Source organism: Pipistrellus kuhlii, unplaced genomic scaffold (assembly GCF_014108245.1).
Source record: "Pipistrellus kuhlii isolate mPipKuh1 unplaced genomic scaffold, mPipKuh1.p scaffold_m20_p_6, whole genome shotgun sequence".
NCBI lineage: Eukaryota > Metazoa > Chordata > Mammalia > Chiroptera > Vespertilionidae > Pipistrellus > Pipistrellus kuhlii.
Window position 1 is genome coordinate 35,592,258 of NW_023425562.1, and position 13,481 is coordinate 35,605,738.

Below are 13,481 nucleotides of genomic sequence, written 5' to 3' on the forward strand. Positions count from 1 at the left end.
TGTAGCCTTGAGAGGGACCTGGAACCAGAAGACCTAGCTAAGCTGCACCCAGATTCCTGACCACAAAAACTATGAGGCAATGTTGATGTTTTAAAGAACTGCATCAAGATTTATATGACTACCATTTGTCTTACAGAAATGTGCAAAGATATAAAGTACAAGAATGTTCACCGTAGCACTTACAGTAGGAACCACCTGAAAATCTAAGAAAGGATAAAAAATCAGTGACTTATAGCATCCATATAAAATGAATACTATGTAAATAAGCTGCAAATCAGTCTGTTTAATTTCATCTAGTTTTGTCAAATCAAACACACCCCGATCATTCTCAGTACAGATTAATGTAGCAGTGTCTTGAGGAGGATGAGTTATCTTGCACAGATGGCTCAGACCGCTCTGCTCCTATGTGGCCTGCACGCTAACTGGCACTAAGGGCTCACACTACTGTGTAAGAGGCTTTTCAAAAACTTATTTAATATATTTTTAAAAGTGTTCCTGAGCCTTAATTTAAAAAATAAATAAATAAAATAAAATAAAAAGACTGCCCATTGAATCACTGTTCCTCAGGGAAGACTGTGAATGAGAAACAACTACCACCATGCACTCAGCCCACTGGGTTACACCCCAGTCCACCAGCAGCCCAGCGATTTCCTCCTCTGCCTAAACTTTTTCTTTCTAAACTCTTTTGCTTCCATTAACCTTTCCTTCTTTAAGTTTTATTAACCATAAGAATTCTTATTAACCATAAGAATTAATATCCAATAATTATGTGTAATACAGTAGGTCCTCGGGTTACGTCGGAGAGCCATTCCTACAGTGTGATGTAATGCATTTTCGCCGTAAGTAGGAATCCATCTACATAAGCACTTACATCACTCACATGGAGTACATACACAGCAGTAATAAAGTAAAACAGTAAAAAAAAAAATTTAAAAGAAAGATAACAATTCCTGACCTTTACTTGTGGTAAATAAATAATAAAAAAACATAAGGCACATGAATATATATGATGGAACTTTTTAAAAATAAATAAATGGGAGATGGCAACGTAACCATGGAATGACATACATCAAGTCTGACATAACCCGAGGGCTGCCTGTATATCTATCTGTAATTGGGAGTTCTAGAAGCTGAAATTTTTTGGTCACATGAAATAATACTGATAATGTAACATCAAGCAGTTGACACGTCTTATTTTAGACAAAATATGACGTCATCTATGCACACTGAAATGTACTTTAACAAAACAGACTATACAAAAAAATCTAGATGTTTCTTCATGTAGAGCAAATCTTACACAATGATGTTAAGATTGAAAATGAATGTCTCAATTTTCTTTATATTTGAAAGTTACTTGCAATCAGGCTAAATGTTAATAAGTGGTATAGACAAGTCTGAAATATATTGAAAATGCATCAACCTTTTCCACTATGATGAGGTCTCCAACTTGTATGTCTGAACTCTGAACTTGCACTTTACCTTGAAAAAAAGAAGAAGTATAATCAACTCAAGGAAACAATAGCACACCAGAGTTAAACTTGCAATTGATAAGCAATACTTTAGAAATAACTTTTGGGGGGGAAACTTTATATAATGTATCTCTACTTATACTTTCAAAATAAATATTTCAGATAGACACAGTCACTAAAAATTAACTTCTCTTAGTTAACTCCCAAGTACAATTTAACCACCCTCAATAAAAACCGTGTGGGAATGTGGGAGAGGATTCCATGTGGAAGGTTGCTACCCAATCTGCCATTATTTCAGGTGTGAGTCAAGATAGGATGATCAGAAATATCATTAAATAAAATAATGTGGTGTCAGAAATTGAGTCAGATGGAGATGTACAGTCCTTATTATACAACCTGGGAATGGCATTGACTGGCACATGACTAACAGAAAAGAAGCAACAGAGAAGATGAGAGAATATCACCCTTCACCAGAAGTTTTTACAGATACAGGTCAGGACCACAGATTCATTATGAAAAGTGGTTCTTCTCCATGCTATATTGTGCAAACAATACTTACATGATAGCTGGTGTGTGCTAATCATGTATAGCAGTTAATTTATAACATCTACATCACAATGTTCATATCACATAGAGTAGATAAAACATTATATAGGCATTTTGAAACACCAAGTTCTTTCACTTCCTATGTCTCTGGGCCCAGCCTCCCTATCTTCCTCCATCTCTGTTTCTCACTCCCCTCCCTGACTTGGCAGTCTCCTTCGCCCTGTCTGTTTCCCTTTTAGGACCAGCAACAACTTTTACTGTTTTAATATGAAGAAAGGTCCTTTTCTTTTACATTCAGTTTATTCTGAAAGCTAATAGAACAGAGGAAAAGTTCATATTGCATTTTCAAAACTAATATTACTGATCATTCCCCTGACTTTTAGACCACATTCAACTTATTTTAAAACCTTACTTCCTAAATACCTCTTCAAGCAGCTGAGTTTCAATAATACTAAACTAGTTCCTAATGATTTGTCTGAAGGATATCAATAAGCTTTGTAAATGTTGCTATATTTTTCATGTTCCTCAATTATATAATAAACACATAAGGCTGGAGCTATTTTTGGTGGGTGGAGCCTATTTGTATTCATACCATAAAATAGCAATGTTCTTTAGAATTACATATGTAACAAATCTTAAAATATCTCTACAAGTGATAAGTATATGTCTATTATTTGCCAAAAAATAGCCACAAAAGACTGTCTATTTAAATTATTTTTCCCTTGGTCCCTTCAAGCTACCTGTCTGTACTCCCACTGTTCTGTTTTTTACAGCTAAGCCCCAGGCAGTGAATATCCCTCAATGACCTCAGCAGAACCCCGAACCACGACCTATATTTCACTTTTCTTTTTATTCCTACTACACACTCCTCTTCCCCTTCCTTCTATTTCACACTCTCTGTAACAGACACAAAGAGGAGAGAGATGAACAGCTGCAGACATAAAAGATGCAATAAATGCAGGAAATATTTTTAAATATTTTAAAACATAGAAAACATATCCTTTTTGACTTCTTAATCAAGATTTTACATTCCTGGGAAACTTATTATTCCTTCACATAACATAAGCTATTTAAAAGAGATTTATACTCTGAAAAAACACACAAAACATTGCTGAGAAATATTTAAAAGACCTAAATAAAGGGAGAAATATATCTCCTTCATGGGTCAAAAGACTTAATATTATTATCAACTCTCCTCCAATTTATCTATAGATTCAAAGTAATCCCAATCAAAATCCCAGGTTTTTTCATGAAAATGGATTCTAAGTCATATGAAAATACAAATAACATACACTAGCCAAAACAACTGTGGAATTAAAAAACCATGTTGGAGGGTAAACAATCTCTGATTTCAAGAATTATTATAAAGCAATAGTAATCAAAAGAGCATGGAATTAGCATAAAGATAGGCAAATATATCAATGAGTGAATGGAGAAAAAACCCCACTCTTGAAGGACAACTTATTTTTGACAAAAGTATATGGCAATGCAGTGGGAAATAATTACTATTTCCCCAAATGGTGCTAGAAACAATGGGACATCCACATGCAAGAAAAGTACTCAGACCTGTACACTGCACTGATATAAAAATTTACACAAGATTGATATATAAATGTAAAGTCTGAAACTGAAGGGAAAAAAAAGAAGAAGAAACATAGGAGAAATATAACAGAAAATCTTTGAGTTGGGTAAATAGTTCTTAGGATACCACAAGCCTTCGTTTTTATTTTTTTAAAAAAAGATAAATTGGACTTAATCGACTAGAACAGAGGTCGGCAAAATGCGGCTCTCGAGCCACAGTTTGCCGCTCTATTGATTGAGTTTGCCAACCACTGGACTAGAACATCAAAGGGGCAAGAAAGTGCTAAAGTATAAGATCAATGGACTGGTGTCTGAAACAGCTGGAGGCAGGTACAAAGAGAAGAAGCTGTAAAGACAGGAAGAGACCCCGCCTCCAGGTCAAGTGGCCCCAAGGCTGTAGAGAAGCACAGCCACTGCAGAGGAAACAAGACCCTCAGAGATGAGCCATTCTCAGTAAGAAGTTTAGAAAGAAAAGGTGTGGATGAGGAAGGAACCTAAATCCTGAGCAGCAGTGAGAAGGGCAAGGGGCAGAGAGAGGATGTGCATAGTAATTACAATGCACAAGATGAACATTCGAGGCTCCCTAAGTTCAGTGATGAGTACACAGACCAAGTCACATGATACTAGTCCTGGGCAGCGACCAACCCTGCTGAAGCTGGGCAGCTGCACAGTCTTCTGCTTAATGTCACTCAGAGCTTAGGCCCTCTTTCCCAGGATGTGCTGGGGATAAAAGTGGGAATGAAATGGGTAAAATCATATCCTCATGCAGGAGAGAAAGAAAAAGAGAGAGAAAGAAAGAGAGAGAGGGAGGGCAGTTGAGGGGGACCAGGTCAGCAGGGGAGGGCAGTTAGGGGGGCAGGCTTTCAGGGTAGAGCAGTTGGGGGGGGGACCAGCCTTCAGTTGGGGGGGACTCAGGTCAAGTGGGACCCAGGTCAACTTCTTACTGAGAATGGCTCATCTCCGAGGGTCTTGTTTCCTCTGCAGTGGCTGTGCTTCTCTATAGCCTTGGGGCCACTTGACCTGGAGGAGAGTTGGGGGGGACCCAGGCCTGCAGGGGAAGGCAGTTGTGGGGATGAGGGGGGTGGGGAGGGGGACCCAGGCCTCCAAGGGAGGGCAGTTGGGGGGGACCCAGGCCTGCAGGAGAAGGCAGTTGCGCAGGGAGGGGGGGGGGGGGGACCAGGCCTGCAAGGGAGGGCAGTTGGGGGGGACCCAGGCCTGCAGGGGAAGGCAGTTGGGGGGAGGGGGGACCAGACCTGAAGGGGAGGGCAGTTGGGAGCCAGCAGTCCTGGATTGTGAGAGGCATGTCCCAGATTGGAGAGGGTGCAGGCTAGGCTGAGGAACACCCCGAAATTCGTGCACTGGGCCTCTAGTAATAATATATTACAGTATTTTAAGAAACATTTAAAGATAAAACAGTTATTCACTGGATCAGCTGTGCTAGCCAACCACTTCCCCTCTAGTCTCACTTGCTAAAACAGTCCACACCACTGTGTAATGACCAGCAGAGTCCAGAAACTGCCTGCAGAGGCTGCCCACAGAGGCTACGCACACAGACTCTGTTACCTACCAATGTGATATGCAGAACTAAATACTAAAATAAGTACCAGTAGCAATCCACTGCATTCACCAGATAAATATTTGGTAGAAAAGTATACAATTTGAAAAATTTAATATGTACCTCAAGATAAACTGTTTTATCAATTAATAGGTACAAATAAACATTATATGGTATTAGACAATAGAGACACCCTTCAAGTCTTGATCAAGCGCACCACTATCTATCTAAGGGAAGTTGGTAATGTCTGTTTTCTGCAGCTAGACAGGCCTCTTAAATATCTACCAAAAGTAAGGACTGTTAATATAAATGGCTCTAAGACTCTCAGCGACTAAAATCAGAAGATGCAGTGGTCTCCCTCTCTCATGGGCTTATAAATGCACACTTCCACAATGTCCTCCTACATGAGTCTGTGTGGTTATACCAGCATCGAGAGGAATACGAGCCAGCCTTAGTTTGAAATTGTCCGTAGTTCCTATTTCCTCTATGTTCAATAATCTATACGGTGATGGCTTCCTTCTCAATTACTCCTGAGTGTGGAGATTGGTATGCGCCCTGGTGGGAGGAGAAAATCAATAGATGGAGACAGCAGGACTGTGTCAGGCTCCTGCTAAGGTTTCCATGTCATTGGTCGAACACAGGAGCAGGAAGAAGATGTCCAAATAATCTTATATTTATAGTGTCTCATGTTACTCAAAGAAAATAAGAAAAAAAATGAAAGAGAAAAATAACCACTGAAGGAAGGAGCTAAGAAGGGAGGAGAGAATTCCCAAGCTACTAGAATGTTCCATGAAGGAACATTTCTTAAAACTGGCATGGAGATCTGGAAGAATCAGTAAAGCAGAACAGAAAGCAGAGGAAAGGGCCCAAATGAATCTACGTATTTCTCAAAGGTCTGATAAAAGAACTTAATAATTGGTTTTAAAACAACTTAACTGACCATTTGGGAAAAAAGAAAAGTTAGACCCAATCCCAATGTAATACATACTTTAAATATAAAATTGCAACATTGTTAGAAAATAAAAATATCTACACTATATTGGGGTTAAAAGAACTATCTACAGTTAAAATTAAAAAAAATTAAAAAAGGTTTGCTTCCATAAAAATTATAAATTTACCTACATCTAAAACAGATATTAAAAATTAATCAAACAAGATAAATATATTTTTCATATTATAAACTTCTCTTATAAAGAAATTATAACAAGGCAAAAAAGTGGAAATGGTAAAAATGAATAAACTTGTATAAAATATTAAAAATAAACAATGAAATGCTAAAAGGTAAGCAAAATGAGAACCTTTTTCACCTATCAAGCTGGTGGGTTAAAGAGCATTCTATCTCAAGTGGGCCAGGACAGCAGGTGAGGGGTGCATGAGTCAGGTGACCCACATGGGCTTGCCGTACATCTGTTGTAGTCTTACTGGCAGCTCACTGACAATATCTATTAGGATGAAAACTTTTCATATCTGACCTGGAAGTTCCTCATTTACTTAATATTGCACTTACTGAGTGCCTACATGTGCCAATTACTCTGCTTAGCCTTGAGGAAACAGCAATTGTGCACACGGAGCTGAGATACCAATGACCGACAGCATGATCAAAGCAACACCAGTCACCAAAAGGAAATACCAGATGCTACCAGACATACACACACAGCCCTTACATGTGTGAGAAGAGGCTCTGTGTTAGTGAGCAAGTGATTTTAATCATATTTCAGGTGTTCCAGACCCTCATCCCCAAACAATGTAATAAAAACCAATGTATGAGTATCATGAAGAAATTAATTCATAGATTATCTTAGGGTGAGCTGGAAAAACATACTGGTCATGTGGTAATGGGTATATACATCTACTCCTGCATACATGTACCTAGTCCTGAGTATACATATCCGGTCCTAAACAAATTAAATAGTAAATCTTAAGTGTGTGCCTGTGCCTAACATATACAGCAGGCAATAAATATCATTGTATAGTAAAAACACAATAATGTTTGCTAAATATTCTTGAAAAATACTGGAATGGATTATTTTCAAATGCTGCTCAGACCACAGGCAAGAAAGATGTCTTAAGTCTACTTCACAAAAGGGAGGATATGAGATGAATATGTGAAAGCTGAGCATGTGCACCAAAGCACTGCTTTGACTACATAAAATAAAACATCCACAAATGACTCCCCAGTATCCAGGGCTGTATTTCATCTGTGCTGTCACAAGAGTGGACGAACAAGAGATGACAGCACATCAATAACGTGCGAAGAGTCATCACTGCTTCTCTGCATACGGATCGTAGCAATCAACTCTGATTACTTCCAAGTGCATCAGCTGCTAAGCACTTTCTGATGGGGAAATTCAGCTGACACTTGAGTATACTATTAAAAAAAAACTATCTTCAGATATGACTGTCACAAAACGAAATCCTTCTTGCCAAGTAGAAAATATAGTAACTCATAAAATCAGTTACATTTATGATTTTCCCCATGAAAGCATGTATAATGCATAAACAGTATGTAAGAGGCACTAAAGAGGGATTTAAAAATCTCTTGATTTTTAAAGGGATAATTATAACTCACAAATGAAGTAAATTTTACTAAAAGATCACAAAATTTCACAGAGACATTTTATAAATTTTTTAACTATAAAAGAACAGATTAAGAGTTTTACAAGTAGCAACAACACAATACTGATGATAGGGTTCCAAGCCATGCAACCACAGAGAACAGTCCCTTTTTGTACTCCCTGTGAACAAGGCTTCTTTTGGAAGGAGACTGGAACATAAGAAACATGTAAATATGGACATGTCCTTCCACAACCTCTCTCACACACAATTTACATAAGGTTCAAAGACAGCAGACTTTCTTCTCTATTAAAAGAAAAAGTTAAGGTATACTGGAAAACAACCATCACAAAAACAAAACAAAACATAGAATAGAGTAATCCCATTTCTAATAAACTCCATTCCTAAATATATTATTTCATGTTAGCTTTAGGTATAACATTGGAAAATACACAGATAGTGGTTGATATGACTGAACCCTGCTGAGATTTGGTGGCTGATTAAAATAAATACAAATACACAAAGACCTCCAAGTTTATCCTGTCTGCTAGAATACTGCATAAGCTCTTTAAAAAGCACAGTTCAGGACTTATTCATGTTTGAATCCCATGAGATTATCACAGTGCCTAAGACATAGTGAATACTTAGTAAATATTTGTGGAATTGAATTGTGAACTAGCCAACTGGATAATTACCAAGACATTCAATTTATACACCTCTCCCTGTAAGTAGGAAAAAATATTGCATTGATTCCAAGAATGTGAAAACAGAATGGCCACACAATTTATACTGCTCTTCATAAGGAACTTTGCAAAAACTGCCAACACCCAGGAGCACCTGCTTCATGCTCTCCTCCCTGCCTCTGCCTCTGCCTCTGCCGCTGTCTATTAGAAGACAGTGAATAATAAATGCAGTCAAAACAAGGAGAAGGAAGGAAAAGAGCAGTGGCAGACATGGAAAATTCCCACACAAGAAAAGCAGCTTCTCAGGCAATAAAACAAAGGGCTAACTAAAGTATTCCAATATTCATTTAGATCATCTATCAGTCAAAGTAGTCTCTGCTTCCAAACAAAGCACCTTTAAGACAGTAACAGACTTGAAATAGAAGTGGCTTTCCTTTAAAAAACAAAAAGCAAACTACAGGACGTTTTCCCAGTGTAGTTCTACAAGAGTGTACTTAAGAACTCCTAATATAAAAAGTTCAAATGTTGTAAATATGATACTACATCAAACCAGTCAATTACACGAGAGTAGTCATCAATGCCATTCAAAGAATAGATAACTGTGAAATATTAGAAATTAAGAAGCTGAGTGGCAAACACTCTTGACAACAAAATAAATGTTAAATTATGCCCTATAAGCATAACTATTTTTTTACGTTCTAGACTTTGTCAATCATTTGCATCAAAATAACCAGCCACCAAGCAATGCACTGCAGTTTAAACACTAGGCTTAGAGTCAGAATGGCCCAGGTTCAAATCTGAGATCTATCAAACACTTAACAGGGCAGCTCGTTCAGCATGTGCCTCAGGTTTCTCATCAATAACCTGGAGGTAATACCAACCTCCCTTGGATGGTGATTATGCAAATGCATATTATGAATATTATCTGACACGCACAAGAAAGTCAAAAATAACAAAAATTAACATTAACTTCATGAAAAATGTCAAATTCATGGATTACCAGTATCAATGACCAATTTTTAAAAAAATGTATTTCCTAGAGTACTTAAAATAATTCTAATAAAAAATGTTTTTAACATATTTTTACTTCAAACATCTCGGAAGTGTGAAAGACATAATATTAGTATGTCTTTCTCAGCATTATGTTCCATTTTTAGGTGAAATTGATATAAAAAAATCAGCCATTTTAACATGGATAGTTCAGTGGCCCTCAGTACATACAGTATCCCACAACCAACTCCATCAGGTTCTAAAACATTCATCACTACTGAAGGGACCTTCACACCCACTCCCCTACCTCCCCAGGCACAACAAACACGATCTGCTTACTATCCCCATGTACATTTCTGTGAATGAAACCATACAGTGTGTGACTTTTTGTGTCTAGTTTCTTTCATACAGCATGGTATTCTCAAAGTTCAATCATGTCCTATCATATCTCATCTTAATCAAATGTGCTGGTTTAATAACATTCAGATGCACAAATACAACAAAATTTTGTTTATCCATTCATCTACTAATGGACATGTGGTTTGTAAGTAGCACCCTTTGGCAATGGTAAATAGTGCTGCAGTGAACATGGGCATGTGTAAATTTTCTTGAGTTCCTATTTCCAATTCTAAGTTTATCTGAGAATGCCTTAATTTTGCCCTCATTTTTTAATAATTTTAATGAATACAGAATTCTTTTTTTTTTTTTTTTATGAATACAGAATTCTTGATGGGCAGTTTTTTCTTTTACTATTTTAAAAATATTGCCATGTTCCTCCTGCTGATTTTTCATCTTCTTACTGGGGACCCCTCCTCTTTTATGTGATAAGTGGCTGCTTTCAATGTCCTCTTGGTCATTGGGTTTCAACATAGTCTGATTAAAACATGTCTCAGTGAGGCTCTCCATGAATTTGCCTTTCCAGGGTTACACTTTCTGAATCTATAGATTCATGTCCTTTATCAAGTTTGGGAAGTTAATGATCATTATTCCTTCAAATATTTTTCTACACTTTCTCTTTCCTCTGCTCCTAAGATCCCATTATGTGCACATTAGCACACTTGCTGCCATCCCATAAGTCTCCTAAGATTTATTTATTTTTCTAATTCTTCCTTCTGCTCCTAAGACTGAACATTTCATAGGACCCAGGTTCAAGTTCATTGATAGTTTCTTCTGACTACTCTAATCTGCTACTAAAACTCACTTGTGATTTTTTTTTCCTTTTAATTAATTGTACTTTTCAACTCCAGAATTCTTTTGCTTCTTTTTCAATCATTCTATACTTTTATTGACATTCTGTAATTGTTAATATATCATTCTCCTAATATCTTTTAGCAATTCATTTGCTTTAGCTCCTTGAGCATATTTAAGGCAAATGATTTAATCCTTAACTAGTAAATCCTTGGAAATAATTTTTCTTAATGTCTTCTATGAACAGACTATACTTTGTTTCTTGTCAAATGCTGTAGCTGTATGTTTAGTGACATTGCTAAACTCTTTTTTTGTAAAGTGTGTATTCTCTGTCATATGTGGTTTCTGAAAGAGATTTCCTTGAATCTAAGAAAGGGGGCGAGGTAGAGGAGTACAGTGCAGGGGAGAGAGAGAGGGAATGAGAGAAAGATATAAAGAGGGGGAAGGAGAAGAAAGGGGAAGCAGTGAGGGAGGGAGTATCTGTGCAGATAGGCTGTGTGCCGAGGACTCTAGCACTTAGCCAGGCTGTTTATAACTTGGCCTTAGGCTGCATCTCTGCTTGCACTGAGCCCAGACATTGGCCAGAGGCAAAAGACCTTCTCAGGTCTTTTCTAAGCATGTGTCCAGTTCCAGCTCTGAAAGTGGCTTTCAAATTTCCCCAGTAAACAAGGCACTTGTGAATGTCCTAACTATTCAAAGGAATTAGAAACCATATGCAATCACATAATACTATTTTCGGTAACATAATTAAGACATGTTTTCTTTCATTTATGTTCACTCTAAAATGAGGATTACATCAGACAAATGGTGAGCTGGATTAAAGGTGTCTTTCTAACCTCTTACTGTGAGCTTGCTGTATAGTTGTGAATTCACTTCCTTGTCTCGTTGAAAACGCCGAAATTCATCCATTGCTTCCCTCATGATAGTAACAGCCAAGACAAATCCCTACAAAACAAAAAAATAAAGGAAAATTATTTTTTACTATTTGATTTTTCTTACCCCTCAATTTATAGTTGACCCTTGAACAACATGAGTGTGACCTATGTGGGTCCACTTATGCACAGATTTTTCTCAGTAAACATCTGCACTGTTTCTGATCTGTGATTGGGAATTGTAGATGTGGGTGGCAGAGGAGGAGGGGAGGGACTGAAGACCACATGCATTGTTCTATGCCATTCTACAGAGGGGTCTTGAGCAGTCATGCATTTTAGTATCTATTGAGGGTTTTGGAACAGATCCCTAGTGGATGTCAAGGGACAATTAAGTTTGGAGGAGTCAAAAGTTATAGATTTTAGACTATGTGGAGACCTAATCTCTGTATTGTTCAGGGGTCAACTGTGTATTGCTTCTAAAATATAAAATAAATGAAAATAGAAAAAGTAACAATAAAATACTATAAAAGGAATATAATACATGGTAATAGATTTCTAATTCATACTATCTTTAAGACAGTTTTTAAAATTCACATAATAATATGTAGAAACCCAAAGAAAAAAACCAATCTTCAATAAATCTATGAAGTAAGATTTGGAACATTCAAGCATTCAAATACCAAATTAACAAAGACTGACAGAAAACTCTTATAATTTCTGCACTTAAATATTATTTCTGATAGAATAAAAGCATTTCAGAAAACAAAACAATTCCCAGGTATGGCACTTATCATGATCAATTTCCTCACCTAGAGCAACATTGTGCAATGGCATTGGAGAGTACAAGTACAGTCAGTGCCTTCATTTTTTAGGTAAAAACCTGAATAGATTGATTTGATGCTAAGTAAAACTTTTATGTACTTATATTTCTGGTATTTACTGAACTGTACCCTTCTTTATGCAGTCGCCCTGATTGCTCGTGTGGGGCTCTAATGCTTGTGGCCCAATGCTCCACTCATCCATGAGCCATCACAATCTGAATCTTCAAAGTATAGCCATCACCTATAAATAATGCCACGACTCCTCTCCTGTACTCATCCATTACTGATAACCGAGCGCATGTCATGCCTCCGAGACATATGGGCCTGGCTCAGACCCTCCTCTGGTCATACCCACAACATCAGTCTCCCACCTCCAGCCTCATTTCTCTCCAAATCATCTTTCACATTACCGAACTGTCTTCTATAATATAAGTCTGGCAAATGTGTGGCCAAATCCTCCTCTTGGGATGGGCCCCAGCAATTCACTGCCCCAAACCTTTGACAGCTCCCATTTACTAAAGTACAACCTTAAGAATGGACAGCTCTCTAGCCTCATCACCCTCTTCATGATGCCTTCTCCTCCAACACCAGAGAACTGTCAGTAGTCTCCTGAAACACCTTCATGTATCTCAGCTGGTCTTTGCCAGGATATTTCCAGTAGTTACAAAAAGCACTGTTTAGAAAAGTATTCTAACGTAGCTTTTGCAATCACTGAGGACATGCCCCATCTGCACAGAGGGAGGCAGGCAGAGTGCAGCACAGATTTGAATAGCCCCCACTGAAGGTAATGGCTGATGAGCAGAGTTTGACCCTCATCTGCCCTAAAATTAACTCCTTTAAAGTATACAATTCACATTTTCAGTAATTCAGAGTTATGCCACCATCTAATTTTAGAATATTTTCATCACCCCTCAAAAAACCCAATAGCAATCACCACCATTCTCCCCTGCTGCCAGCCTGGCAACCACCAATCTACTTCCTGTCTCTATGGATATGCCTCTTCTGGGTGATATGTTTAGCATTTTCTATGAAATGCCAAACTGGTTTCAAAAATTGCACTACTTGTTCATGCACTTATTGGTCACTTGCACAAACATTTATTCATATCCTACATCCACTTTTTAACTAGTCATCTGTCTTTTCATTTTTAAGGTTTAAGAGTGTTTATATTATTCGGATACAAAGACTTTGTTAGTCATGTAATTTACAAACACGATGTTATA

General features: G+C 37.6%; 1 protein-coding gene across 6 annotated transcripts in view; it reads right to left on the bottom strand.

Moving 5' to 3' along the window:
• Nucleotides 1-13,481, bottom strand: part of ATP9B (ATPase phospholipid transporting 9B (putative)) — a 138,427-nt gene that overhangs the window by 97,621 nt on the left and 27,325 nt on the right. For 5 of the 6 annotated variants that reach the window (XM_036417788.2, XM_036417786.2, XM_036417787.2 and 2 more), the window contains 2 exons: nt 11,402-11,510; nt 1,421-1,479 (listed from right to left, as the gene is read on the bottom strand). In XM_036417788.2, coding sequence (XP_036273681.1) covers nt 1,421-1,479; nt 11,402-11,510 — 168 coding nt within the window. Of the gene's footprint in view, nt 1-1,420; nt 1,480-11,401; nt 11,511-13,481 lie in introns of those variants that run through there. The other variant, XM_036417792.2, reaches the window with a different exon arrangement.